Raw genomic sequence first — 26,981 nt, forward strand, 5'->3', positions numbered from 1 at the left:
CCCCACCCAGGGATATAACACCTGCCCCTAGAGTGTGCCGTGGATGGGGGCATGGCCCCTGTCTCAGCTGGACGCCACAGACACATTCGTGCTTTCTCTCCCAGGTTGGTCCCACAGAACGCGGATACTGATGACGACGACCTTCTGCCCATGTGTGCACCTAACCACACACAAAACCAAGACATGCACCAAAGATACACAGGCACCATTTACACCAAGCTGAGGCCTTCTTTCAGGAGCTTGCTTCTGCGCAGATAAGACACAGCTGCAGGGCCAGCTCTCCGACTGTCTTGACGACACTGCCCTGGAGAGCCTGATTCTGCTGACACAGTGTCGTTGGCCACTCTAGGGCTCATGCGAGGCTGCGAAGTCCCCACAGAGGAGCCATACTGGTCACTCGTCCTTGCTTCTTTGGAAGTGGGGGAGCAGCCAGACCCACTGTGACAGCCACCATCTGTGAGGGTCCAGCCTAGGTATGAGTCAGCACCAATGACTGGCTGCCGTCTCCTGGGGCCCACGGCCTTGGCTACCTCTCAATGACTCTGGGGAAAGAATCAACTCATTGGTCTCCCTCACCAGGGCTTCTGGTAGCAGCTGCCAGGCCTGGGGCCCAAACTCTGGACTCCTCGTGCTCCTTCTGCCTTTCCATCTATGGCTTCTAGGCCCACATTCTACCCTGAGAGTGTGAGCCAGCCAGCACTGAGGAGAAGCTGGGAGGAGGCTGCACCCCTGAGGACCCTGTGTCCCCATCGAGGGCCAGGTGGCCCCAGGCTGTGCTCTGCTCTCCTGTGTGTGCTATGTGCTGCTGGTGGGGATGGTGCAGAAACCCTCTGCTAGGCCCCCAGCATCCACTCCTCCTTCATATTGTCCATGTCCTAGAGCACATGGGTGTCTCCATGGACCTTCCCCTAACAAGGCCCCCAGGACCACTGCTGAGAGATGCTGGTCCTTGGGCCTGTGAACAGTGCTTTCCTCTCACTCCAGAGCGGAGTGACCCCCAGCCCTGGCCCTATGCCCGCTGCCCTCTAGCCCTGCTGTGTTCTCTTGGGAAGGGAAGGGCTATGAACTGGCAGCAGGCACCTTGTCCAAGCTCCCCTCTCCATCTGCCCAAGGCTCTAGAACCATCTTCCTGCTCTCCCGTCACTGCCATCCCCCCTGTCCCCAGCAGACCACTGCCAGTCAGGGAGGGGCTGCCCCTCCTGTGGGTCACCAGGGACAGGTGGGGTAGGAGGCAGCAGGTGGGGCACCAGTAGGGGCAGTCTCAGCCTCACAAAGCCAGGAGGTTCCCCAAATCCCTCTGCCCACACTGGAAGAGCTGGATTCGAGGGGTCCCCAGAGCTGGGCAGAGAAAGAATTCCATTTGGCATGGGCTCAGGGAGAAATCATTCACCCTCTGATGTCCCAGATCATATGGAAGAGACACTGAGAGGTGGCAAAATCCTCCTTAAATCTGAGTTTCACCAAAGGCAATAACCGGCTGAGAGATGGGCAGTCTGGCTACCATTCCCAAAAGAGGTGCACGGGCCAGAGGCCAGAGGCCAGAGGCCAGAACCCTAAGGCTGCTGGTCTGACATCAGATATAATGTTCCCATATTGAGGCTGAAGCCCCCCAGGAGGAGACCATGACCCCTCCTCTGCCTGCCAGGCATCTCAGTACAAAGCTGGCACCGGGGAAGGGTAGAGGCCTGCACCTTAGGCAGGAAAGCCAGGCGGCGGGGCCAAGTGTGAGAGCTCACCTGGCACCTGTTGAGGGGTGAGCTCCGTGGGGTCCTGCAGGCCGATGAAGAGGAGAAGGCCTGCAGCTCCGAACAGCAGGATGGATGAGAACATGCAGGCCAGCCGCATTGTTCCAGTCTGCAGGGTCATCTGGGCCTCGCTCCGGGGTCACCTGTTGGGTGTGGGAGGCGAGTTCCTCCCTCATCATCCACACCAGGCATCCATCAGGCCACAGTCTATGGGGCAGAGGGGGAGAAAGATGGTCCATCACCGAGGCACAGGGCCTCCTGGGCGGGCTGAGGCACCAGCCACTGCACGTGACCATGTGTAATCCCTGGATCCCTCCACCCTTCAGAACCTACTCAGGTATGTCCCTTCCACATTTTTAAGCCCAAAGCAGGCTGAGGGAAGACCAGTCACTGTGACCTGTGGCTGAGACACCAGCTTCCCTCCAGGGTCTCCTGTATTGGCACCCACAGAAAAACCATAGAGAGTGACGCTCTGGTATCTGCCTGGGGGAGCCCAGTGTAAAGCCCCGGGACCTACAGCCAGGGACAGCGGCTACACCCCCTGCAGTGTCGAAGCTCTCTGAGCCTCTAAACAAGCAAGCATGCACCCCATGGTGGGTTCTAGGTATAGGCAAGAATCCAGGTCTTTGTCCCTTGCAACTGGCCCAGTGGACAGAGAAGGCCTCAGATCTTCTTCTACTCTGGCCCCATCCTCTACGGGATGCTGGAGACAAGGGTGTCCATGGAGTGGGAGCCTTTGAGAAGGAGCCTCCCAGGCCCAGAGCTGTCAATGCCTCAACCTGACCATTCTCCTGTAGCAGCCCACGCTGTCCCTCCCTGACAGACTGGTTGATGGGCTGGCAGGATCAAGGCCCCATTGGATAGCTGTGCTAGTGGAAGCTGAAGCTATAGCCAAACTGGGGGATCTTCAGGCCCTCAGGCCAGAGGCTGAGGCAGGGCAGCCAGACTGCGTCTGACCAGTTCCAGGCCCAGAGGCCCAAAGGCTGGAACCAACTTCCTCATGTTCCTGCAGATGGGCTCCTATTGCTGTGGCCACTGCAGACCCAGGGCTTGCTCACATGACTGACCCCCCACCCTTCTTCCTCCTGAAGGGAAAGAAATTGCAAATACCCCGATATCAACCAGTGACCCCAGGTGGACCAGGCTGTGGGTCAAAGATGGAGGCACCCCAAGGCCATCTGCCCAAAGGAAGGCTGTCAGTTCTGCAGTAGGGTGTTGCTGAAGAGTCACCTGCACAGGAGGTGGTGCCAGAGGGGCAGGTGTCCCAGGCCATCGCCTGGAGGAGGGTCACTCTGTCCTCTTTCACCTGTTCTTACCAGTGCGGGGCCAGGGACACCATCCTCTCTTTACCCAAGGAGCCCCGGCTTCCCCATCCGGGCACAGGGCGGTGCCCGAGGGAGGCTGAGCAAGTGGGCAGCTCCCAACAGCCTCTGAGACCACAGGAGGGTGGCGGGTCGAGCCCCAGGTCAGATGTGCTGCTGGACACAAGGACGTTTCCCTGCTGGGATCTCCTTAGGTGCAGGGAGCCCATTCCCGACCTGGCCCCCCCGGGTGCTGGGGAAAGAAGCCCCAGCTCCTGCCTCCCTGCATCCGGGTGGACTGCGGGGCAGGAGCCAGGAGGTGATAAGAAGAGAAGCTCCGCCCCCTTCCTGCCCAGACAGAAATTCCCAAGGACGGGACTGGAAAGCTCTGGGGCTGAGTGTTAAATTGCAGGTTTGGATTTCTCTCTTCTGCAGTCTCTGTAATTATTTTTTCACTCAGTTAACTTTAATTAACCTGCCTCAGGCCTCTACGCACGGAAGGCGCATGAACACCGGGCTCTCTGGGCCGTGCTGAGCAGGTGGTTCCCGCGACCTCCCAGCTTTTATGTTTGGGAGGCAGCACTGAGCTTTCTTTCAGCCGGGCTCAGCTTTCTTTCTGGAGCTGGCTCTGGGGTTTCAGGCTGGCTCCAACTTCACTGCACTGAACCCCACTTCAGAGAAAGACTGCTGCTCCTTGCCATCGCCGGGACCCCCTGCCCTGGGACTGCAGTGGGTGAAAACGGGCAGACACACATTCTCAATGGCTCAGGCCCTAAAGTGTCTCACGTGAGGCCTTGGCCTCCTCCTCTATGGCTACCCTGGATGGGACTGTTCTGGAGGCCAGTGCAGGCCCCAGGCTGTGTTGAAGGAGAAGGCCACTCTCAACTCTGCCTGCAACATGCCCAGTGCCCTGTGGTCTCTGAGGCACTGTGTGCAGGGCCCACCAGGGCCAGCCTGAGGTCCAGAGGAAGTGTGAGCTACTGATAGGGAAGGCGGAGCTGTTCTCTCCCACCCTCACTCTGCCCTCCACCCCCAGCAGTTGACTTAACCCCTCAGGATTCCCAAGGAGTCATGGAAAAGAGTTGAAAGAGTGAGAATGACATTACACATGATGCAGTGGGGATAAGACCCTCGGATGGGGAGTAGGGGAGGCAGTTCAAGGCCTTTCTGGAGCAGATGCATATGCACTAACGTGCAGACACACAGGCCCAGGCGCACACTGGCGAACATCTGCACATGCACACCGCTGACGGTCCCCAGCAAGACCCCAGCTGTAAGGAAATTGCCAAGAGGCCTTGATTATGCTGGTCATGGTCACACCAGCCTCCCAAGTCGAACACGAGGCCAGAAGGCCAATCTGATCTAGGGCAACCTCCGATGTCAGAACATTTCATGAGGAAGGAGAAAGGGAAGGAGGGAAGAAGGGGGAGGGAAGAGGAAGGAGGGTAAAGAGAGAGGAAGGAGGGAGGAGGAGGGAGGATGGCAAGTTAACAACTAGAGCACATAGCTACCTGGTAAAACAGTTAATAAAGTGCCACCCAACCTCAGCCCAAAAACTCTTGATGAAAAAAGAGGTCTCGTATGCCCTTGTGATCATCATCACATTGTTTGCACAGTAGCAGGTGCTGCAGCAGTGACTACAGAAGAGCTGGTCAGTCTCCTCTACTGTCACACGGTCACCATTCGAGCCAGTACAGACTTCTCCTGTCCTGCAGTCATGACTCCCTGACCCGTTTTCTGAATTTGCCCAAACCAACCTACCTCATGGAGCCAGGCTCCGACAGCCTGTGTGCCTGGGAGCTAGGATGAGGACCACATCCCTGCCCCCAAATCTGTGTGTGGGGGCGGGGGGAGAGGACATAGCCCTAGGGCCTGCGCCTTCACTGTGGCAGGGGTGCCAACCGTTTACATTTTTCTTTTCAGAGATCCCCTCTTCTGCTGGTGCCGGAGTGAACACGAGCACCCTCTCCACGCCCAGGACCTGGAGTTAGAGTCGTGTAGCCCCTAACTAAGCATCAGACCCCAGCCTCAACACCGCCCCTACCCTGGGATCCTCTTGTCAGTGTTTGCTCTCCCTGGAGACCATCTCACCAGCTAACTCCCTGCTCTGTGCAAACGGAAATCAAAAGGTTAGTATGACTACCCTCCTGGGTAACTGGTTAGCAGTCTGGCTGGGTCTGCGGTGCCCCAGGAGGGGGACGACATCATAGAACCTCTTTCCTTTAAAGGTGGGGGGTAGACGGGAGGTCCGCAGCACACCACCAGACACTCCAGAGAATGTGCACATCTGATTCCCCTATTGTTCCTCTGAGAGTCCTTGATATCAAAATCACAGGTTATTTTCAAGGCAACAGGGAGATGCTGGTCTGAAGGTTGTTTGTCCCTGCCTCTTGGTGATCAAGCTGCTGCCTGGGGAGTGGACGCTATGATCTGTCACAGCTGGGGCTGGGCTGCTCGGAGTCCCATAAACACATTTACAGGCCTCTGTTCTCTGGGACTGTTGCATCCTCCCAATGTACTACATCATCTTCTGTAACAATGACAAGTAGAGATCCCTCCCCTACCTCCCCGCCTCCCTGCCTCCCTTCCAAGACCAGCAGACAATAAGGAAACTCAAGCAACTGGGGGCGCAGTGGAGAGGGTAAGGCAAGAAAAATAAACAGCCCACTGAGTTTCCAGAAGGTCCTGCCCTCATCACAATTCCTACTCCTCCTGGCGGCTTCTCTTCCTGAGAACTGAATGGCGTCACCGATTTTTACTGTAAGAAAAGAAATCCAATTAATCTTGTAAACACCTCCTGGGACACAGGGCAGGGCCAAGGATTCCTCCCATTTCCTTATTTATCTGATTTAAAAATTTGTCTCTTCGGAAAATCCACTTAAGGCACAAGCGAGGACCTGGGAATTCAGCCAAGACACATGCACCTCTAGTGGCGACCGGCTGGCAGGCCGATGAACGGACAGGTCCAAGGACACACTTGGCTGCGGCTGCTCCAAGGCCTAGACGCTCCCCCCAGTCACCAGAGGACCCCCTCTGGCTGTGGAGACCCACCCTCATGACCCACTAGGCAATGGGAGGCGTCCAGCCACATGCCCATGGGTGCACCCACATGGTATGTGGATCCCAGACCGGGAAAGTTCTCTGTCCAGTCACTCTCCTCCTCACACAGGCTGGAGCGAACAATGACATCCCTCCTTCCCTGCTGAGGGCTCCAGGAGAAGCCGCTCATCAGGAGAGAGGCTGCTATGGCAACTCAAGGAGAATGGATCCAGGCACTACCGTCACCTTGAATCCGGCACCGAGCATTCACCCTGGTGGCAGAGGGGCTGAACCTCAGCTCTGCCCTGGTGCTCGGACTGACCTCTGCGTCCCTCCTCAGCCTCCTGGCCTCAGTAACTCATTTGCTCCAACCGAAACAAAGCACACAGCCCAATCCCCAGAGAACAACACCTCCATCTGTTTTGTCAGACGAGTTCTTCCATGTGTGCGGCGCCTGCTTTACTTCTGAGATGGGGTTCTTCTTGATTTCAGATCATTAAAATCCTGCAGCTAATTAAAACCGCTCTAACGGCAGCGGCGGCGGCAGCAGCAAACTCTGACGAGTCCCTCCAGTTTTTATGCGTAGGCATAAAGTTGCAATGCTCTGGGAGGATGATGGATAGCTTCAAGTGCTGGGATTCTAAGGCGGGGCCGTAGGCTTCGAATAGCTCCTGCCCCGCCTCTAGCACCAGGGAGCGCTGACCTGGGTCCTGAAATGCTCAGGGCCCAGCCTCGGCATACTCAGGCCCTCATCGCTGCATCCCACTCTTGGGAAGGAAATTCTTCTGCCCTCCACCTCCCTGTTTCAAGGCAGAGATTCCCTTCAATCCCTCATGCTTCCTGCAGCGGGGACAAGTGGAGTCCTAATGCAGAGGCTGAGGCATAAATCAGGCTCAAACAGCCCCAAAGCCTTGACCCCAGATTATATCCCTTCTTCCGAAGTGTGGAGAGCATTCGCACGCCTGTCTCAGACTCCTGAAGCTTTGGGAGCAGTGTCGGGACCTCTCATCTTTGTATTCCCAGCACTGCTACACAGGGCCTGGCACAGGGAAGGTGATCAATAACCTCTGCTGCATGTCGAATGAGCATGAGTTAATAGATGGAGGTGTTTGGGCCATCTGGAGAGAGGCACTCCATGAACCTGGAATTTTAAAAAGGTCATTTATGTTTCAGGGAGCTGTGGGTTTGTTTTGATCAGGTCTGAATTGTACCCCAAGTCTATCGGAGAAGAGGCAAGGAAGTAAGCTCCGCCAGGGAGCCAAATGGAACCTGACAGCTCCCAAATGCCCAGAGCTCACTCCCTACCAGGGTGCCACTTTTGTACCCTCATATTGGTAGGACAGAGTCAAATCATGGGGCTTGAAGACTAATATAACTTGTAGAGTAAATGCTAACTCTATCCCTATACGTATACTAACATGCGAAATATATGTACAAACAAATATACAAGTCACTTAGATGCCATAAAATGGATTATCCTCAAAAACATAGTATGAAGCTAGGAAACTCCCAAACAAAATTACAGTTTAAATGTGTCCATCGAAAGTCAATGAAAGCAACACATGCTACAACATACGTGAACCTTGAGGACATTACGCTATGTGAAACAAGCCAGTCACAATAGAACTATATGATTCCATGTAGTCAAATTCAGAGACAGAAAGTAGAACGGTGGTTACTGGAGGCTGTGAGGGAGGGAGGAATGGGGAATTATTCATTAATGGGAACAGAAGTTTGGCTGGGGAAGATGAAAAAAGTTCTGGAGATGGATGGTGGTGATGGCTGCACAACAAAGTGAATGTACTTAATGCCTCTGGACTTAAAAATGGTTAAAATAATAAGTTTTATATTGTGTATATTTTACCACAATAAAAAAAAAATCAATGAAAGCAAACTGGAGGTTGGGTCACTTTCTACCTGTTAGTTTCACTTATCCTATAGATGACTGGGCGTGGAAGCCGAGGAAGACCAGAGTGGTCAAGTTCTTGCCCATGTAAAACATGACCAGGACAGGGGGGAGCTGGATTTGTGGCCCCAGGCAGCCTAATCAAGCAGCTGGATGTCATGGGATGGACCCCAGACTAAGAGTGGGGAGCTCAGGTTCTAGGCCCAGTTGCCCTTCCAGTCATCTATGTGGCCCTTGCGATTTGATTTTCCTTATCTCAGAATCAGTCTGCGTCCAAAATATCCACTATAGATGAGTTCCCAAGTTCCTTGCAACTCTGGTGTGAGACAAATGTCTTGGAAACAGAAAGTCACCTTGTGAATTTCTTTTGCATGAGGCTACTTTCAGGCAAAGCAGGTGGTCCTCTGGGGATGACATCTCTTATCCACACCAATGCCACAAATCTGGGTCACTGCTGGGCCCCTACGGTTCAAAGCTGCCAAGCTGTTTCCCTTTCAGACAACTCTATACTTGTGGAGAGAGCAAAGACCCCTGATGCAAGTGTCAAACTGGAAATTGTATCCTCAGGTTCTTTCCGATCCACAAAGCCATACTGACTGAGGTAAGTCCCACCTGGGGCCACTCCCTACTGAGGGGACCACTGTTCTGTGTTTGAACCCCTACACTGAGCCCAGCTAGGACAATGCCTCACTTAATCATGGAAATCATTTTGAGGCAGAAATCTAAACAGGGCTAATGATGGGGATCCCATCGTCTTTATAGTCACCTTTGTCATTTAAAGATCGTTAATTTTTACAGAATTTAAAAGGGCAACACGAGGGATCCTTGTGGTGATGAAAATGGCCTCTATCCTGACTCTATCAATGTCAACATCCTGATTGTGATACTGTACTATGGTGGTGAAAGTATAGTTCTATAGTCGTATTGGGGGAAATGGGATAAAGGGCACACATTATTTCTCTGTGTTATTTCTTAACATCTATATATGAATCTAAAATTATCTCGAAATAAAAAGTTTAATTAAAAAAAATCAAGAACTTAAAAATAAGTTACCGGCCTTTCAGCTCATGCATAATGGAAGCAAATTCTAATGTTGTACACGTAAATAATAAATAACCATTTTCATGGATCATCGCCATCCCCTGTTGTATAGAAAACATTTTAAAGTTAAGGGACTATGCCTTTAATAGGAAAATTTGATGTGTTAGCAACTACTGGTTGATCTCTGTGCATTTTTCAATTGCAAATTGCACTTTAAAAATGCAAACAATTATTAATATTGATTTGGACTAAAACAATATTGAATTTCAATATATTTCCAGCACTTTTATGAATTACCCTGTGGATACGTGGTGATTATGATAAAAGAGTATTTGCATGCTCAATTTCTTTTCAGTGAGGAACCTTGAAGAGGGTTGACGTGATCCAGGGAAAATGAACTTCACAGGGACAAGACTGGCTCCAGAGTCCTCAGCTAGGTCCTCAAACTTAGCACCTGACACAGACTCTCGAGACCACTTTCCTCTCTGGGCATTATCCACACTGGTATTACAGAGCACAGGTCATGAGCACCTGCTCAAGGCCTGGAATGGGACTTAGCATCACAGTTTCTACAGGGAAGGAAGGAGAAAGGAATAGACATTTACTGATAATGTCCCAGGCACTATACTACATGCTGTATCAACACCCCGTTTAGCTTTCACACAATAACCTCTTGAAGTGAAAACCATTATCCTTATTTGTCACAGTCTTGGTTCTCTTTAAGGAGATGTTGAGGTGGACCTCGGGGTGTGAGAAGTTTATTAAGGACCAACACTGTAACAGGAAAAGGGAGAATGCCAAAGTGGGCAGAAGAAGTTGAACAGGGATGCAGGCACAGCCAAGCCTGGACAGGGGGCTCTGGTGCGGGTGTAGTTGGTCAGTGTCCTGCAGCAGGCAGAAATGGCCTTGCCTTCTGGCTTCCCCTTACTCAGTATCTAGGTATGGATTGCTCAGAGAAGGGCATGGCCTCGGGTGAGGCAGTTTGCTGACCACTCATCCTGTGAGTGGTGAGCGACCTCCCTGGAAGGGGATCTGGGCAGCATTATCTCCAAGCTCACCACTCTGTAGTGAGATGAAGACCCAGAGAGACTAAATATGGCTGCGGTTGCACAGTAAATAAGCCATCCCAGATCTGTCTGACTTGTTTCTCCCAAACGAAAGCGTGCATCAGACTGTCCTGACCTTCAGCTACTGAGACATGAAGGTCTGAAAGTCTCCAGAGGAACATGCAGGAAGGTTGACTGCATAAGCAGATTCGCTCACTTCACCTCTACTAACATCCCTGTAACGTGCACGCATGTGTGTGCACACGCACACACGCTAACTTCTTGGCAATCATCTCCTTGCTAACGGAAAGTGAGGGCGCAGATTATCTGGGTTAAAGTTCCCCTGACAGTACAGCCTGGAGGGCATCTCCCCCCAGCAAAGCCACAGGATCTTGTAAAGAGCAGCAGACACACGATGCTGTGCGGCCTCCTTTCACTTTTAGAAAGCACTGAGCTATTCACATTTTCCAGCTGCTCTGACATCCACAGCCACAGCAGGGAAAATTATAGGGAGGAAAAAAATTGCATATTTACTTCTCAAAATTGAAAGTTGGGGTATAATATGGACAGAAAGGAGTATATGAGTAAACCTAGAATGCCCTGGCCCCCAGCAGGGTGCAACTGCCTGCAAGCTGCAAACAGCAATCCATAGACTCCAGAGGAGGAGAGAATGGCAAGGAGGTTTGGCTTCCTTCCAGGAAATCCCTCTCCCTGTGGCTGGCACAAGGAGGCCCCAGAGGACTGGCCTTTGTGTTCTCAGCTGCCAATGGTGCCTGGCGTAGAGTAGGTACTTGGTCAATGTGTGGGAAGCAAAGAGAGCTAGTAAGAGGAAGAAGGGGAAGAGATGCTCGCACACGAGGGCTGACTGGGTCCTTTGAATTGAAATCATGTGGGTCCGGCAGGTGTGCCCTGTGTGTATGTGCAGTGCACATGCACGTTTACCCTCTTTGGGGGCAGGCTAGCCTCTCTAAGCTGGCTCCAGGGCTGACCATCACATTCTTGACCCCCACTAGTTCAGCATGATTTTTCCTGAAGCTCTCCTCCAAGTATGTTGATTTCTTCCCATCTGAGGGCTCAAAGACTAATAATATGGCAGAACAATCAGGTCTGTTGGCCTTATCCTGGCTGCTCTGTAGGTAGCTGGTTTTTTCTCAGGGTGCCAGGAAGGGGCTAGGGCTCTGAGTGACCTAGAAGTTCTAACAAGTTGTTATATATGAGACAGGAACCTGCCTTCACCATGAGTCTCTGCCTCATGTCTTCCTCTGATTGACATCCTGTGCTTCAAGTCTCTTCCACCCCACTCACCCTCAATGCCTTCCCTTTCTTTCACCACAGGGGGTTGAAAATCCAGAAGTTTAGGCCTAATCCTCACTCCCTTCTCCTCACACATCCAACTGTGGATGGCTTCCGGCACGTTTTCCTGTCTATCTTTTCCAGCTCCTCAGTGAGCGTGATTCAGCACCGGCAGCCTGGACAGCACCCTACCTCCCCGCCAGTTCCTGTATGTAGTACAGCAGTCCCCAACCTTTTTAGCACCAGGGACCGGCGCTCCTATGAGAATCTAATGCCTGCTGATCTGAGGTGGAGCTGAGGCAGTGATGCTAGCTCTGGGGAGCCGCTGCAAATACAGATGAAGTTTTGCTCACTTGCCCAATGCTCACCTCCTGCTGTGTGGCCCAGTTCCTGACAAGTCACGGCCTAGTACTGGTCCATGTCCCGGTGGTTGGGGACTCCTGCTGTAGTACATTTGCCATTATTCCCCTGTTAAAAACCATCTGAAGGTCCCTAGTTGCCCAATAGTCGAAGATTAAATATCTCAGCATGGCCCACAAAGTCCCTTGAGTATCCAGTCTCTGCCGACCTCCCACCTCCAGTCGCATTTCTCACCATTCCCTGATGGCCCCCAGGCCAGGTGAGGCACCCCACTGTGTGTCCCCAGAGCCTCTGGGCTTTCTTTCAATACAGCTAACAAAGAGAGAGGCTAGTGCAGAGAAAAGAGCACTGGGCTCCAAGTGTCTGCTACTCAGAACCAAATTTTCTCACTGGGAGACTTTGGGCATCAGCATTTTACTGCTTCAGTTTTCCCAACCAGCAAGTGGGTCCCTGGTGAACTGACACCATGGGGCTCTTTGTGAAGAACCCTGCTGTGGTGGGATGCTGTGTTGAGGTGGAGGGGAAGGCTCAGGGCAGGTGGGGTGGGTTGCCAGGTCCCAGTCCTCTCCCACAGGGCACATGCTCCTCCAGGTCTTTGCTGACTGCTTTGCTTATCGGCAACAACACACAAGGGTGTCTGGTTTTTCTCTCCCTAAGCCTGCAGCCTTTTTCTGCTGTCCCAAGTCCCAGATGGTCTCATCTCTCAGCTTCAAGGACAGAAAGGGTGCTAAACCTTATGATCTCAGGAAACGGCACACAATGGCATGTTTGCAAGGCAGGAGTGGTGGGCCGAAGATGTAGACAGCACTTAGCTGACTGAGAGCATCTGAAAGCAAAATGGCATCCATATGGGCCCCATGTTTGGGCTCTTGTGCCACTCTGTCGTCCAAGGGTCACCTGAGCCCTGACTTCTTACATGGTTGCTGAAAAAAGGAAGACACAGGTGGAAATACACATTTTTATGATGAGAGCCAGAATGGCCAATCGTCGGTCTTCTGTGAACACTTGTGTGAAGCAGCCCATTTCCTATAACAACCCATATGACACTCTCATAATGAAAATTGTTTTTAAAACGACATATCTAATGACCCTCGGTAGCAGATCCAGACCTTCAGATCTTGCAATCTGGAAACCTGGATTTTTAACTTGAAATTTCCTGATTCTTAAATTGGCAGGCAATGTACATTTTAAAAACCTACTTGAGCGAATCAAAACTCAGGTCCAAGCTGGATTTGGCCTGGGGTCCACCTGTTGTTACCCCTGCCATAAAAAGGATAGCTTGGATGGCGGAAAGGCACCTGACCTCTGGATAAAAGTGATGCTAACAGTTCAAGGATTTTTGTGCTAAATCAGCTGAGGAGAGAAAAAGCCTGTGAGTCAGCTGGTGTGGAGAGAGGCTGCAGAAGCCTTGCTGGTCAGGAGCTGCTCCCTATAGCTCTGTAACTGAGTGGCACCCACGCAGAAGCATAGGAGTCCAGCATAGGGCATCTGCATCTGCCTGGGGGACAGTCGCTACAGTGGGACAGGGGAGTAGTAGTACAGGATCCTCTCCCAGCGCATGTACACACAGACTCATAGTCACATGGGTTGAGTTGTGCTCCCCCGCCAAAAAAAATTGGTGTGTTGAAGTCCTAACTTTCAGTACCTTGGAATGTGACTTTATTTGGAGTTAGGGTCATTGAAAAGGCAATCAGTTAAGATCAGGTTATGCTGGAGTACAGTGGGCTCTGAACTTAATACGACTGACATTCTTATAAAAAGGGCAAGTCTGGACACAGACATGCACACAGAGACACCACATGTTGATAAAGGCAGAGGTCTACAAGCCAAGGGACGCCAAAGGTGGCCAGCAAGCCCTGGAAGCTGGGGAGAGGTCTACAGCAGTCCCCCTCACCACCCTCAGAAGGAACCAGCCCTGCTGACTGACGCAGTGATCTCAGACTTCTAGCCTCCAGAACTGTGCGACAATAAATGGTTACTGTTTGAGTCCCCCAGTCCATGGTCTTTGTTATGGCAGCCCCAGCAAAGTAATACAGCCCCTGTGGCAGAGGCTCAGCCTGGCCTGCGGGGCAGTGTCCTTGGAAGGGGCCTGGGGTGTTGCCAGGAGACCAACTCTTGCCTTGTTCTATGGTTATCATCACCTGTGTGCAGACAGTGTCAGCCCAAGCATTTGACACGAGCCCTGTGACAACCAGGATGTGTTTGGAAGTGGGTTGGGGGTGGGTGGGTCCGCACAGCTCCATGGTGTCACAGAGGACACAAGTCCTTCCTGTGGCTCTGCTCCTCTGTCCTTGGGCAGGTTTTATCCTCAGATGGCTCCTTCATGGCTGCATGATGGTTGTAGCCACAGTCTAGCTTGCAGGCATCCTCATTACAGCCAGCAGGAGAGAAGAAGCCCTGTCCCCAACCGTGGAACAAAACTCCTGGACCTTGAGCTGAAGGCACCACCCTGACCCAATGCCCTGTTCTGGTGGGTGCAGACCTGGCTTACTGGAACCAGTGGTACACAGCTGCCCTCCCTGGAGCTTGCCGTGGGGTCAGCCACTCCCAAACTCAATGCGGAAGAGACAAGGGGAAAGGGTGACATGGAGTTGGCCAGAGTCCACTACAAATCCTCTCCCTTGCTCCACATAAAAGTCGTGTGAACAATTATAGCTCCCATTTTACAGAGGAGGAAACAGGCTCAGAGAGGTTCAGTAACTTCTCAAAGCCACATTGCTAGTAAGTGGTGGAGAGAGATAACGAGTTCAGGTCTTATTCTGAAGAAAGCACTCTCCACCACGCCCCCTGTTGAATTCCAGCATTAACTCTGCCTCATGTGGCTGAGTACATCCCGACACACGCCAGCACAGACCTGTGTCCATCCGTGGTGGTGAGGGGGAGTGGTCAGGGCCACCCTGCTGCTGTCAGAAACCCTCCCAGCCAAACCATATCCTGCCTGCAGCACTAGCCCGCTGACTCCCAAGCAAACAGTGACGTTGGTGAGAGCTTGAGGGACAGCGAGAGCAAGGAAGGCCCTGAGAGGGCTTTTAGCTCATGCGTCTGTGACTTTGCATGTGTACACGTGTATGTGAACATGCAGACATGTCCCTGGGACTCCGTCCTGTGGACGAATGGGTGAAGGCCCATTTATCTGTGTGCCTGGGTGAGTGCCCGTGTGAGTGGATGTGTGCGCACCCATGTGTGGGTGTTTCAGGGCCTCCCATTCCTCTGTCTGATGGCCAACAGCTGGAAGCCATCCTGCTGCAGCTCCTGGCCAACAGAATGACCATGAACCCTCAGGCTCAGCAGGGCTCCCACACAGCCACTGCCTGGGGTCAGGCCTCCTTTCTGGCAAAGGAGACCAAGGCTCCCTTTTCCACTGGGGCCCGGAGGGAAGGCAGGGGGAGGGTGGACTGGAAGGAGGCTCAAGAGTGGCTGCCCAGTGGGGCTCTCTGCCATCTGTGCCTCCTGCTCCACTCCCCACTCCACTCCCCTCTTTGTCCCCTCTCCGCCTCAGGGTGCATCGCTCTGGCGACCCCTGGGAATTGGAAGCTAATTTTCCAAGATCATTAGTGATGGAAAGACCTCAGGTTCTGCCTTTAATTAAAGTCAGATGCGGGGCTGAGGAGAAATGCCACATGCAGGCACCCTCTTCTCACTTGCAAAAGCCATATGCAAATAATTAAGCCAGGCATGGAAGCCATAATTAAAAATTTCACAAACCCCCTCATTAGCTGAGCAGTCTGCACAGAGAAGCAGGACCAAGTCCCTCCCTATGCCAATGGCAGTTCCTGCAGATGGTTAATTGGGTCTGGGGGGAGAGGTGGGCCACACCTAGGTGACAGTACACTTGGCAATGAGCTGGCAGGGCTCCTGGCTCACCAGGCCAGCAGTGATAACTTCCCACCTCTGTCCAGGAGGCCTCTAGCCAGGGATCAAGGCTCCCAGGGCAAAGTAGGTAAACACAAACACCCGTCACTCCATCCAGCCACCCCTCTCTCCCAGGGTGAAGAGGCACCACAATACAGGATGCTGGTCCCAAAACTCACAGCCTTTCCTGGCCCCACCCCATATTCAGGCAGAGCTGGGACACACTGACAGAAGCAGGGAGAAGGGGCTCAGCCAGAGACTAGAGACTGCTGCAGGTGGATGTCCTTGAAGACCCTCCCCCAGTGTGCCCAAGAGGTAGGTGGGATCTTCGGACCAAAGCAGGCTCAGGAGACCCCTTCTTTCTCCCAGTAACGGTGTGTCCTGGGGTCCTTCAACCCCCCTTCCATGCACACAGATGTCCCCGGGCCTGGTGGCCACTGCGCAGACAAAGGCCCTGGGCAGGATGCCCACCCACACCTCATAAACACACTGTCAGCCCAGGTTTAATTGGCACCTTGAGAACTGTGAGGAGGGTGGGTGGCAGGGAAATGTTTGACCTCACTGTTTCAGACATTTTCTGACCCCTTTCCCCACCCTACCCGGGATCCCTGGCCCGAGCCCTCGGCCCCTATAAACATCTGGTTTGCCTCATGTCCAGAATCATCCCTGCCAGGCAAGTCGCCGATGACATAACCCCACTTGCTCACTGACATTTCCAAATGAAATTCACTCGTCCCAACTGCTGCCACTTGTTTTCCGTCTGGCCTGATCAATGGCACTCCTCTAAAGGAATCGTGCTCACCAGAGGCATTGATCGACGTCTAGTGCGTGTGGGGACGAGCTATGCCCTCCCAACCATGAGGCCTGGCCACCGACCAACTTACCTCACCCACACACTGCGGCCCCGGGCCGCGTCAGCTTCCACAGCCGAGACTCACACCTTCAGCATTGTGGACATACACTGACTGAGCGTGATTAAAACAAATCCAGACCTGGCTCTTCTTTTGGGGATTTGGGGAGCTTACGGGGCCACAGGAGGCCACGGAGCGGAGCTGTGCTGCTCAGGTCAACCCTCCATATAACATACTAAGTCCCTGACTCAGCCCTTGCAGCTCCAACCTCCCCTGCTTCAGGTGGCTCAGAAAACATTTCTCTTTCAGCGTCTCCTGTGACAGACAGGGGAGACACAAACTCTTCTGCCGAGGGTCGTCAGACACCCGCCCCCAGGTGTCCTGCTCTCAGAAGATGGCCCAGGGCCATCGCCACCCTGCCTGACTCTCATTCTTGTTTCTCATCTGTCTCCAACATGCTGTGACGGTCAGCTCTGCAAGCCAGCTCGGGGCTGCCTGCATTTCGTTCACCCTCCAAGCCACCATTTCTTTTCTATTCTCCCTCCCCTCCCTCGGTACAAACACAGCTGCCTAAGAACCTGCACTTCCGGCCGCTGACGCAAGATAAGACACAAAAAGGAGGCGATATTTTCAGATGGGGACGGGGACTCTCCCACTTATACAGACCATACATAAATTTTACTTTTTGACTCCGTTTGAGTCTGAAAATTTATTATGAAATATTTCAGATATATAAAAAGTATATTAAAAATAATATAAAGAACCACCAGCGCACTCACCCTCAGCTCCCCCTTTCCTCCCCTCTAGAGGAAACCACACGGGAGTAAATATACGATGAGCACCTACTGTGTGCCTGGCTCTGTTCTAGGCAATTGAGATCCATCGGTGAACAAAACAGACAAAGGTCCTGCCCTCGTAGAATTACTAGGTTGCAACCAGGAGAGAGAAAGACAGTTCTGGAAACATAATAAATTAGTAAATTATAAATAACATTAGGAGGTGATAAAGGACAGCAGAGCAGGGTCCGGGGGATCGGGAGGCCTGGAGGCTAGAGGCGGGTCTCAAGACCTAAGCATGTGGGAGGGGGCCTCGTAGAGAAGGTGACATGTGAACCGTGTGGATGTCTTAGGGAACAGCCTGTGCGAAGGCCCTGGGGTGGGAGCATTCCAGATATCACGAGAAAAGGGAACATAAAGGAGATGAGGTCAGAGACGTGATGGGGGGCAGTCGCGTAGGCCACTCAAAAGATGCTGGCTTTTACTCGGAGTGAGATGTGGGCGAAGGAAGGACATTCTCTGACTTGGATTTCGGCGGGTCCCCTCTGGCCACGGGCAGAAGCAGGGAGGCCAGAGAAGAGGCAAACATAATAGTCCTGGTGAGAAATTTCAGCCACGGCGTGAAAATCCACGTTTGCCATTCTCATGAGAATTGGCACTTTTAGAGGAGGGCTTTATTTTGATGTTGAAAATTACATGTTTTTACTCTGATGTCATTGTGTCTTAGGTCCACTTCCTGGCCGTGAGCTTTTCCGATGTGAGTATTCTGGATCCTGAAAAACTCTACGTCACTCTTTACATCAAGCCTAGCCCTCTCTGCTTGTTTTCATATCTAAAGGTGCAGAAAACTCAGCTACTTGGTGTATGTGAGTGAAATAGAAATGAGATGATGAGACATACAGTGATGGCTGGGAGGAGGGTCCTGGAGCTGCCAGGCTGCCTGGGTCCAAATCCTGGCTCCATCATTTACCACCTATGTCACTCTGGGCAAGCTGCTTAAGCTCTCTGTGCCTTGGTTTCCTCATCTGCAAAATGGGAGAAATGCAGACCTCGCAAGGTTGTTATAAGGACTAAAAGGACAAGGGTGATGCTCTCGGAGGAGTACCTGGCGTACACAGAGTGCCAGGTCACATTAGCGGCTGCTTTGGGGAAGATGAACAGAGCTCCCCAAAGTGCTTGTCTTTCAGGCAAGTCCATCAACCTGGCACTGTGGAAATAACCTCTTGTCTATCATCTAGTGAAGCCTGAATGCCCGCAAGAAACGGGAGCCGTGAAGTTTCCAATAGGGGTCTCCAGGCGATGTCTCAGGATCTTAGGATCTCAGGCTACAGGCAGACCCACGGAGAAATGTGACACTCCTGAAAGGGCTTCCATGAAACTGGCCCTCCAGCACTTCATCGAGAAAGGAAAATAACCATTCTGGGCACTACGGCTCTGCAGCCAGTGCTGCAGCCAGTGTGGTGACACACAGCGCGGGCGTGTGTCACCACGAGCAATGGGGTTGGCATTTATTTTGAAGTTCTGTGTTTGCAAAACTATTTCAATCATGTCTGCTGAGTATGCCAAACACATCGAAATGATTGATTTTGAAAGTTTAACGCAATGGGTCTTTTCTATGATGATTAAAATTTGGTAACTTCTACCTTCAGCCCATTTACTCACCCAGCACCTTTGACAATTCCAGTTCAGACCAAAAAAACCCAGCATGCAATTTGATTTCACTGGCATTCAAATCTTTACAGAATTAAGAAAACAGCATAGTATCCAATGCATTGGATTTGAGAATATTTGAGGTTGGGGGGTCTGTTGTGCTTTTTTCCCCCCACATAATTAATTACATTGCTAGCAAGGTTGAAGTCTTCTAAAAACTGGCAAAATGTTAGAAGCTGAAGCTTGGCTGGGAATGATGGAGTATGTTCTGAAAATATTTGTGAGGTTTTTCCTTCTTTGTGAGGTATTCTCACAGACAGATACAGACACACACAGTTCTTGTCTTGAATTTGGCATTGCAAGAATATCCATAATGCAAGTATAATATTATTTTCCAATTCAGCTCATTTACTTCGAAGAAATTTGACTCCAATTCAGAGACATATCAATTCTATTGGTAGACTCTAGGGCTCAGGAAAATAGCATTTGTTTTCTATCACCTCTTGAGCCACGTGTCACACATACCTAGGTCGTCATGCATGGTTTCCTTTAGCGTCCATTCATAACGACTAATAGCCAAATAATAGATTTGACCTTTGACAAAATGTTTAGCCTGCTGCCCCCACCAAGTCGCTAGTCTGGCCTTCACAGTGAATCCCTCCGTGCTGTATTCTCAATTTCTTCGCCAAGGCAAGGTCCGACTGCCCTCAGCGGCGGTTTCATGGGAGTTTCCAATGAGGTGAGCATCTGTATCCTTTAGGATTGAAGGCTTTTGTACGAGTGCGTGACAAGCCTTTCAGATCCGGATAATATGTCCCACTGCTGGTTTCTTTTATGTGAAGCAGAAAAGGATGTTTTGCAAGGAAAAATAAAACCCACAGGTTTTAGAATGAATTTCAAGTGATCTTGGTCCAACGTGACTTAAGGTATGAAGGTGGTTTGGCATCACTACCCAGAATTCGCCAGTACCTCAAGGAAGGTGCACCCCATCTTTGCAACAGACATAAACCCACCCTTGATGTGAGCCTCATACATCATCGTCAGCGGCCCCAAAAGGGACAAAGGAAGCAAAACTAAGAGTCGTGATGCTCAAGTTTGGTTTGCAGATGGCAGTGTGACCTCTATGGCCAGCAGCCAGAGGGTGGTATGGCAAGCCCACACATCCATCCATGCCCAGGCTCCAGGAAGCAGGAATGTGACTGTGGGTTGATTTAGCACAAAAAGCCATGAGCACAGTTTACTGCGCCTGTGGTGATGGAAACGATCCTACTTTGGTTTCCAGCTTATAGTGTTAGGACCAACTTTAACTCTTGGAAAAGATAAAACTGAAGATGTAACAGGCTCACAGTCCCTTTTTTGTGCTACTCTGTAGTAAATACAAAAACCAAACTTTTCTTCGAAGTGTATCCTCACCTTAAAACAGAAAAGGCTTAAGTTGATGACATAACGGGAACCTCAGCACACATGGCAACATAAACACACAGTGGCAGTCCACAACGTACCTAATACAAGGGTCACAAAGCGAAATCACAAAATTCTTCATTTATAATTCTGCAGAGCCCCACGCACCGGGAAAATTGTGAAAGGCTTTACTTTCTATAGTTTATAAAAATATAATTTTATACTTTGAACCCTCCTCCCAATAAATCTCTCCATTTATGAAATATTCTTTTTCAGGCCTTACAAATCCTCCTCTCCTTCCCTGGAGACTGATACACCTGCTTGAGGTTCACCTGATCCGTCCCTCCCCACATCTCTCTGGAGAAGAACTGCCGTCAACCATCACTTCTGGGAAAGGTGGTAAAACGATGCCTCTTATTTTTCCAAACCCTAATTGCTCAGAGACTTTTCTTCCCTCCTCGCAAAGCCACAGCACCTCCTCCCATTCCAGATATCTCAGTCTGAAAGCCCCAACCTCCAACGTGATGGAGGCTGAAGTTCCTGGAGGCCTTGCGTTTTCCCAGCCCAGTGATGAAGGAGGCCAGCGAAGGCTCTGGAAAGGAGGTCAGGGTTTTAAGCAGTATGTCTGGCATGGAAAAACCCAGGGTCTCTGAGCTATAAGCCTCCATTCCCGGGCAACAGCTACTCAGATTCAATTTAGTTAATTCCCCTCCACACCATCTCAGCATTCAATACTCTGCATACAATAGCAGAAGGAGCAGAGTCCTGGGCATGAAGGGACCTCAGAACCATCCTTTCTCAGCAGAGACAATCGAAAACCAAGTGTCGGATTTGCTCTTTGACATGTGGGGGTTATGGCCACTCTCATTCTTTCCCGCAGGCCCTGTTGTTTTAGGATAATATAAAGTGACTCTAAAAATGACCAATATTTCTCCCCCGACACAAGGGCATAAATCACTACATCTTCAGCGCTTTCTTTGTGGTATCGATTCTTCTGAGAATGAAGGCAGATGGTTCCGATATGGCATCGTCTAATATTCCCCCAGCTTGATTTATAGATTTCCTTGTGCATTACCTGAACATAAACCAGTCTTGCATTATTTCTTGCACACTTGTCAAATTAAGGTAAGATATTCTTGTTGACCTTTAAACCTAAAAAAATGAAATGTATCAGACATTTTCCAGCAAGCATTAAAATGAGTGAGGCCCTCAGATGGCAATTAAGAGGATGTAATTATGAAGGGGAGCGTCTTCTGTGCTTCGGGTAATGATTTAATTTTAGTTTCAATGCACTCACTCAATGGAGGAAAAGAAAATAAGCTGGTTACGAATTAGCTCATGAAAGAGATGAGAACAATTTGGCATCATTTGTGTTCCTTAATTTACCAAAATGGGAAGGAGCTGGGGGAGCCTGGCACCCCAGCCTTCCAGAAGGAAGGAACACTTCTTGAAAGTTGCAGAAAGAAGCGGCAGTGGCCAGAGCCAAAATAGAGAGGAGGCGGCCGATTGTGTGATGTTGCCACACAGAGCCAGCGCCAGGCTTGAGGCTGCGTAAGGGTGCAAACTGGCTCTGACTCGGAGGGAGCTCCTGGTGGGCGCTGCATCACAGCTTTCTCCTTCCTTGCTTCTCCCACTGCCCTGCCCACAGCCAGGCCCAAACCCAGGAGAAGTGTCTCTGAGCAACATCTAAACGGGGCTGGCCATTGTCTGCCAGGACATAGACAAATGAACACACCCTTCATCCTTTTTTTATAAACTCCATTCTTCAAGGTGAAATGATGCTGGCTGCACCCACTTGAGCTAACCTTGGTAGATGCAAAGCTAAGTGTGTGCACATGTGTGTGTGTGCACACGTGACCACAGAGCCTAGCCTGAGGCTGGCTTTGGCACCCCTGAGGTCCTTTTCAGAGAAATACCCACTTAACAACCAACCTTTAATTAAATCTATTCATGAAACTCACTAGAATAACAAAAGGGATCCCACTGGTCACACCCAGCTGCCTGTTAGAGCCCTCCCTCCCTCCCAGTCTGGAGATCTCATCTGTTTGCGAGGCACCCACACAGCCCTCCGCCCCCCACCTTCCACGCCCTCCTTTTCTTGGCTGTGACAACTTTGCCCTTCCCTGGGTAACCTGTCTTCCCCGCTCCCATCACCCCCATTGCTTCCCTCCAGGACCAGTGGGACTTCTTGTCACTACTCTGACCACACAGAAGCCCTGGAAACACTGGGCAGACAGAATTCTCCCCATGAGGCTGGGAAGAGGGACTCTTAGTCCTCATCTGCTATGAATATTTCCCTGCCACACCCATCTGCAGGTGTCCATGTGCATGCATGCACGCGCACACACACATGCTGGTTTAGTGCGGAGGGCTGCATCAGGTGGGTGTGGAACAGAGGGAGCGCACACACCCTAGGGGGCCCTGACCTTCCAGTAACGTGAGGCCTGAGGTGCTCTGACCCAGACGCAAGTGTTCCATCTGCAGTCATGTGTCTAATGTGGCCTCCGTAGCCAGCACTAATGGGTCCTGTCTGTCCTCCAGCTCCTGGTGCTTAACCTCGGCCCCTGAGATGCTGAGAAAGCAGAGTCAGGCAGTGCCATTCTGACACCCCATGCAGGAGGGCGCAGGTTGGCCCTGGGAGAAGCCTGCCTCTCAGCATCCGGCTGCAAGGATTACACTAGTATCTTTCCAAACCTAAGGATGTTGCTTGTCTGCCCCAAGTCTGATCATGTCCACTGCCTCCCCAGGGCTGGGCAGGCCATTCGGAGTCCTATTCACGTCATCAGAACTTACTGAGTGCCAACCGCCTGCAAGCACAGGCCCCTCACAGACTCGCACAGGATCAGGGAACCACCTGAGCACCTTCCAGGAGGCCTGCTCCCTCCAGAGTCACAGAGGGCACTGTCCTCACAGGGCCTTTCTCCTGGGTTTGGGCAGCCCCAGCCCCAACCTGGTCCAGCTGGAAGTGCCTGAGGAAAGCAATGCTTTTTGTTTTTTAAAGTTTGCAGCTCCTCAACATAATAGTTCTGTTTAAATTACTAAAATATTTCCATCTGCCATTTTTCTCCACTTCATTCCTGTCTGTGCTTTAAAGACCATTTAAACCCCTGGGGTTAGACAATTACAGCACACCAGCCAAAACCTACCGGCCACCTATTTCTGTAAATAAAGTTTTATTGGGACACAGCCACGCGCATTCATTTTCATATCATCTATGGCTGCTTCACATTATAATAGTAAAGTTGAGCAGTTTCAGTAGAGACGTTTTGGGCCACAAAACCTAAAATATTTATTATCTGGTTTTCTAAGAATAAAGTTTGCTGACGTCTGGCCGAAACTACAAATATAATTTACATATAAAGCATCAGTCAGATAAATTTGGGGGATGTTCAATAAATTTTGGGTAAGTCTTTCAACACCATCATGCAAAGAAACAAAAATGAAAATCCCAGAAGCTCAGGGTAGGTTAGATAGACTCCCAATTCTAAATCGATACATCTCTTTAAATTACACACATACGCAGGAATGCATTCTTAAAGGAAAAAACTTCAAACAATACAGTTAAAATCCCTCCTTTGTAAGCCACCCCAATCTAATTTACTCCTCAGTGGGATATTTGGTATAATTCCTTCCAGACTTCTTTCTAGATATGTACTAACAAATATGTAAATAGTGAATCTATAGTTGTGGGGTTTTTTGGTGTATATGTTTTTTAGCCATAAATGGCTATATATGTACATATATGTGCACATATTGTTCACAGGTTTGTTTGTTTGTTTTTTCACTTAAGATGTTTTAGACATGTTTCCTGGGCAGTACATACACATCTACCTCATGCTTTTTAACTGTCCAGAATATTCCAAGGTGTGGGCTTTGCTGAGTGTAATTTCAACGCACACAAACGTCTGGAGTGGCCGCTGAACCAGCTCTCCTTCTTCCCATGAAAGAGGATCTGGTGCAACAGGCCACGTCGGAAAGCGATCTGTTAGCCGATAGACTACAGGCCCCCGGCACACATCTCATTTATTTGAAGATACCCCCACCCCAGGAGCCCCCTGTCAGCCACAACAAGCACGCTGTCAAGGAGGCTTTGCGTGACCCTCAGCCTCTCCTGGCAGAGCCCCTAAGATCCATGGCTCTAAACGCCCCATTCAAAGAAGATGGAGAGGAGAATCACTGTGAATTTAAATGACTGTCTCAGAAGCCTGACTTTTAAAAAAGGAAGATGAATCTGGCCCTTGCAAATACAAAACAGATTGAGAAGCTGAGCTTCGTGGAGTGACTTAAACAGGCATTCAGAGCTGGCACCCGCTGGGAACAGTGCGGCAAAGGCGGGTATGTTCAGAACAGGCAGAGCCTGGAGCCTGACTCAAGAGCACCCCCTCCCAACCTTTTTATCTCCTCTTTTCCCTGCCTTCACCAACTCCCCTGACCTTCACATCATCCCTTTGTTCCATAAACCCTCACTGAGCACTGCACCTACTACGTGCCAGCCTGTATATACCACCCTCGCAGTGAGGCAAAGACAGTCCCAAAGCAAGGGGCCATGGTATGAGGCCCTGGTCTGAGCAAAGGAAGACCCCGTGCCTGGGAGGAGAGAGGCGAGAACCGAAGGCGGACGGCGCAGGTAAGGGATGGGGGAGGCAAAGGGCAGGTGGCAGGGGTGAGAATCTCTCCCTTCAAGATGCGAGTAATTTTCAGTTTAGAAAGACCCATTCTGGCTGCTGGCGGAGAACTGACCTGTGGGAGGTAGCTATTCCTCCCACCCACAGGATCCACACAGAGGCAGCCCGAGTGGTGCTGGGTAAACATCTGGCCAAAGGAACAGGGGTTCCACATGTGGCTGCGGCAGTGGCTATGCAATATGTGGCTGGGCAATGGGAACTGCCTCCTTCCTGATGGCCCAGCTGTGGGAAGCCAGACTGCCCCTCGTGCAAAGGGCCCCATGGACTCTCCCATGGAGAAAGATAGAGGGCTCCAGGGGATGCTAAGCTCTGCTCCAGCTGAAATTCATAAGGTGGCCAGGAACAGAGAGGACCTGGGTGAAAACCCCATTGGAACATTGATTGGCTAGATGACCCCGCCTGCACACAGGGCTCAACCTTAGGTCTTCCTCATTAGCAGTTCTCAGGGCTTTGTGGTGAGAATTTAATGAGATCACATAGTAATGCACCCAACCCCGTGCTGGGCCCACTGGCGGTGTTCAGCAGACACCCACACGGATACTGGCCACACGCTAACATCCAGTCAGCAGAGTGAGCTCCCTGGCTTTGTTGACAAGCAGAAAGCAGAGGAGCCTCCCTCCTGGAATCAAGGCCAGGCTGCTAGCCCCACACGGCTTCCGCGCCCTCGCGTAGGGGCCAAAGTGCTAGAAACGTTCCGGTCTGCCATGAACTCATGTATAAATGGAAGGCGTTCACCTGGAGCATGTGGGAGGCTGGAGCTAAGGGAGGGGGTCGAGTTGACTAGAAGGAAGAACTTTCATGAAAGTCCTAGAAGGAAAAGGACTTCTGTGTTAAGAATGGCAACAAGCACCATTTGTCTAATTTTTTTTTCCCCTCCCATTTCCACTGAAAGGATCTAATAAATGTAAAACTGGGGTGGGGGTGGATCCTGTATCCATGAGGAAAACTGTTCACGGTGTGGCAGCAAACCAGACACAGCCAGGAATCTCTGTAAGCCCAGGGCAGAGGGCACAGGACAGGCGACGGGGCAGTCACTCAGAGGTCAGGGCACCCAGTAGCACCCAAGGGCCCAGAAAAGAGGTCCATAAAGGCTTCAGAAGGCTGCCAGGGGTCCGCCCTGTGGAGTGACCTCCAAGACAGGCACCGATACGTCTCATAGTGTAGCTTCAGAATCTACAAAGCAAACAATTAGGGCAAAAAGAGACCTGACAGATCCCTAATCATAAAGGTTTAAACACTTTTTAAATGAACAAATTACACAACAAAGTGAGAATATTAAAGATTTCACTAAAAAAATCTGGTGCTCCCTCTCACATCTTCGCGTTCAGCAAACAGAAGGCAGTTTTCTCAGCCGTTCATGAACTATTTAGAAGAACAGGTTCATGTTAGACTACAGGAAAAAAAAAATCCAGTTGAAGTTGTTACCTAACCATGATGCAATAAAAATGAGTCTAACAAAAAAGAGAGATTAAAATGTTGGCTACAGCACCGTTTTTAATAGAAAAAAAAAAAAAGATGGAAAAGGTATAAATTCCCATCAATAGAAGAACGTTTAATTTTTGGTCCATCCAAATTCTGGAATGCTATGGAATTGTTAAAAAGAATCACTTCATTCATCTAGTATAGCGTTCCAGAGAAAGAGAATGGGGGTAGGGGTAGAAAAAGCAATAAATTGAGAGGATATGGCTAAGAATGTTCCAGAATTGAAGAAATGATTTCTTACACTGAGAATGTACACACAGTGCTAAGCAGGTCTTAAAAATTTTTTAATTTACCCATCTTGGTAAAACTATAGAATACCGAAAGCAAAAAGAAAAATCTTAAAGTTTACCAGAAAGAAAAGATATACCTACCAACAGACCAACAGCAGACATCTTAGCTTCAAGAGATACCCAGAAGACAGTGGAGGAATAGCAGTTTTTAGTAAGCACTGTAGGAAAATCAAGGTCTTTCTATTCAGTTATTCAAGAATAAGGGCAAAATAAAGACATTTACCACCTAAAATGAAAGAATTACTAAAGGTTATATTTCTGCA

The 26,981-nt window shown here is 50.5% G+C and overlaps 1 protein-coding gene across 3 annotated transcripts in view; it reads right to left on the reverse strand.

Annotated features, from left to right (window-relative positions):
• CHST8 (carbohydrate sulfotransferase 8) overlaps positions 1 to 26,981 on the reverse strand; it is a 113,444-nt gene that overhangs the window by 62,199 nt on the left and 24,264 nt on the right. For all 3 annotated transcript variants that reach the window (XM_039888581.1, XM_039888582.1, XM_039888583.1), the window contains one exon: positions 1,737 to 1,952. In XM_039888581.1, coding sequence (XP_039744515.1) covers positions 1,737 to 1,866 — 130 coding nt within the window. In that variant the 5' untranslated portion in view covers positions 1,867 to 1,952. The remainder of the gene's footprint in view (positions 1 to 1,736; positions 1,953 to 26,981) is intronic.

Source organism: Pteropus medius, unplaced genomic scaffold, assembly GCF_902729225.1.
Source record: "Pteropus medius unplaced genomic scaffold, Ma_sr-lr_union100, whole genome shotgun sequence".
Taxonomy (NCBI): domain Eukaryota; kingdom Metazoa; phylum Chordata; class Mammalia; order Chiroptera; family Pteropodidae; genus Pteropus; species Pteropus medius.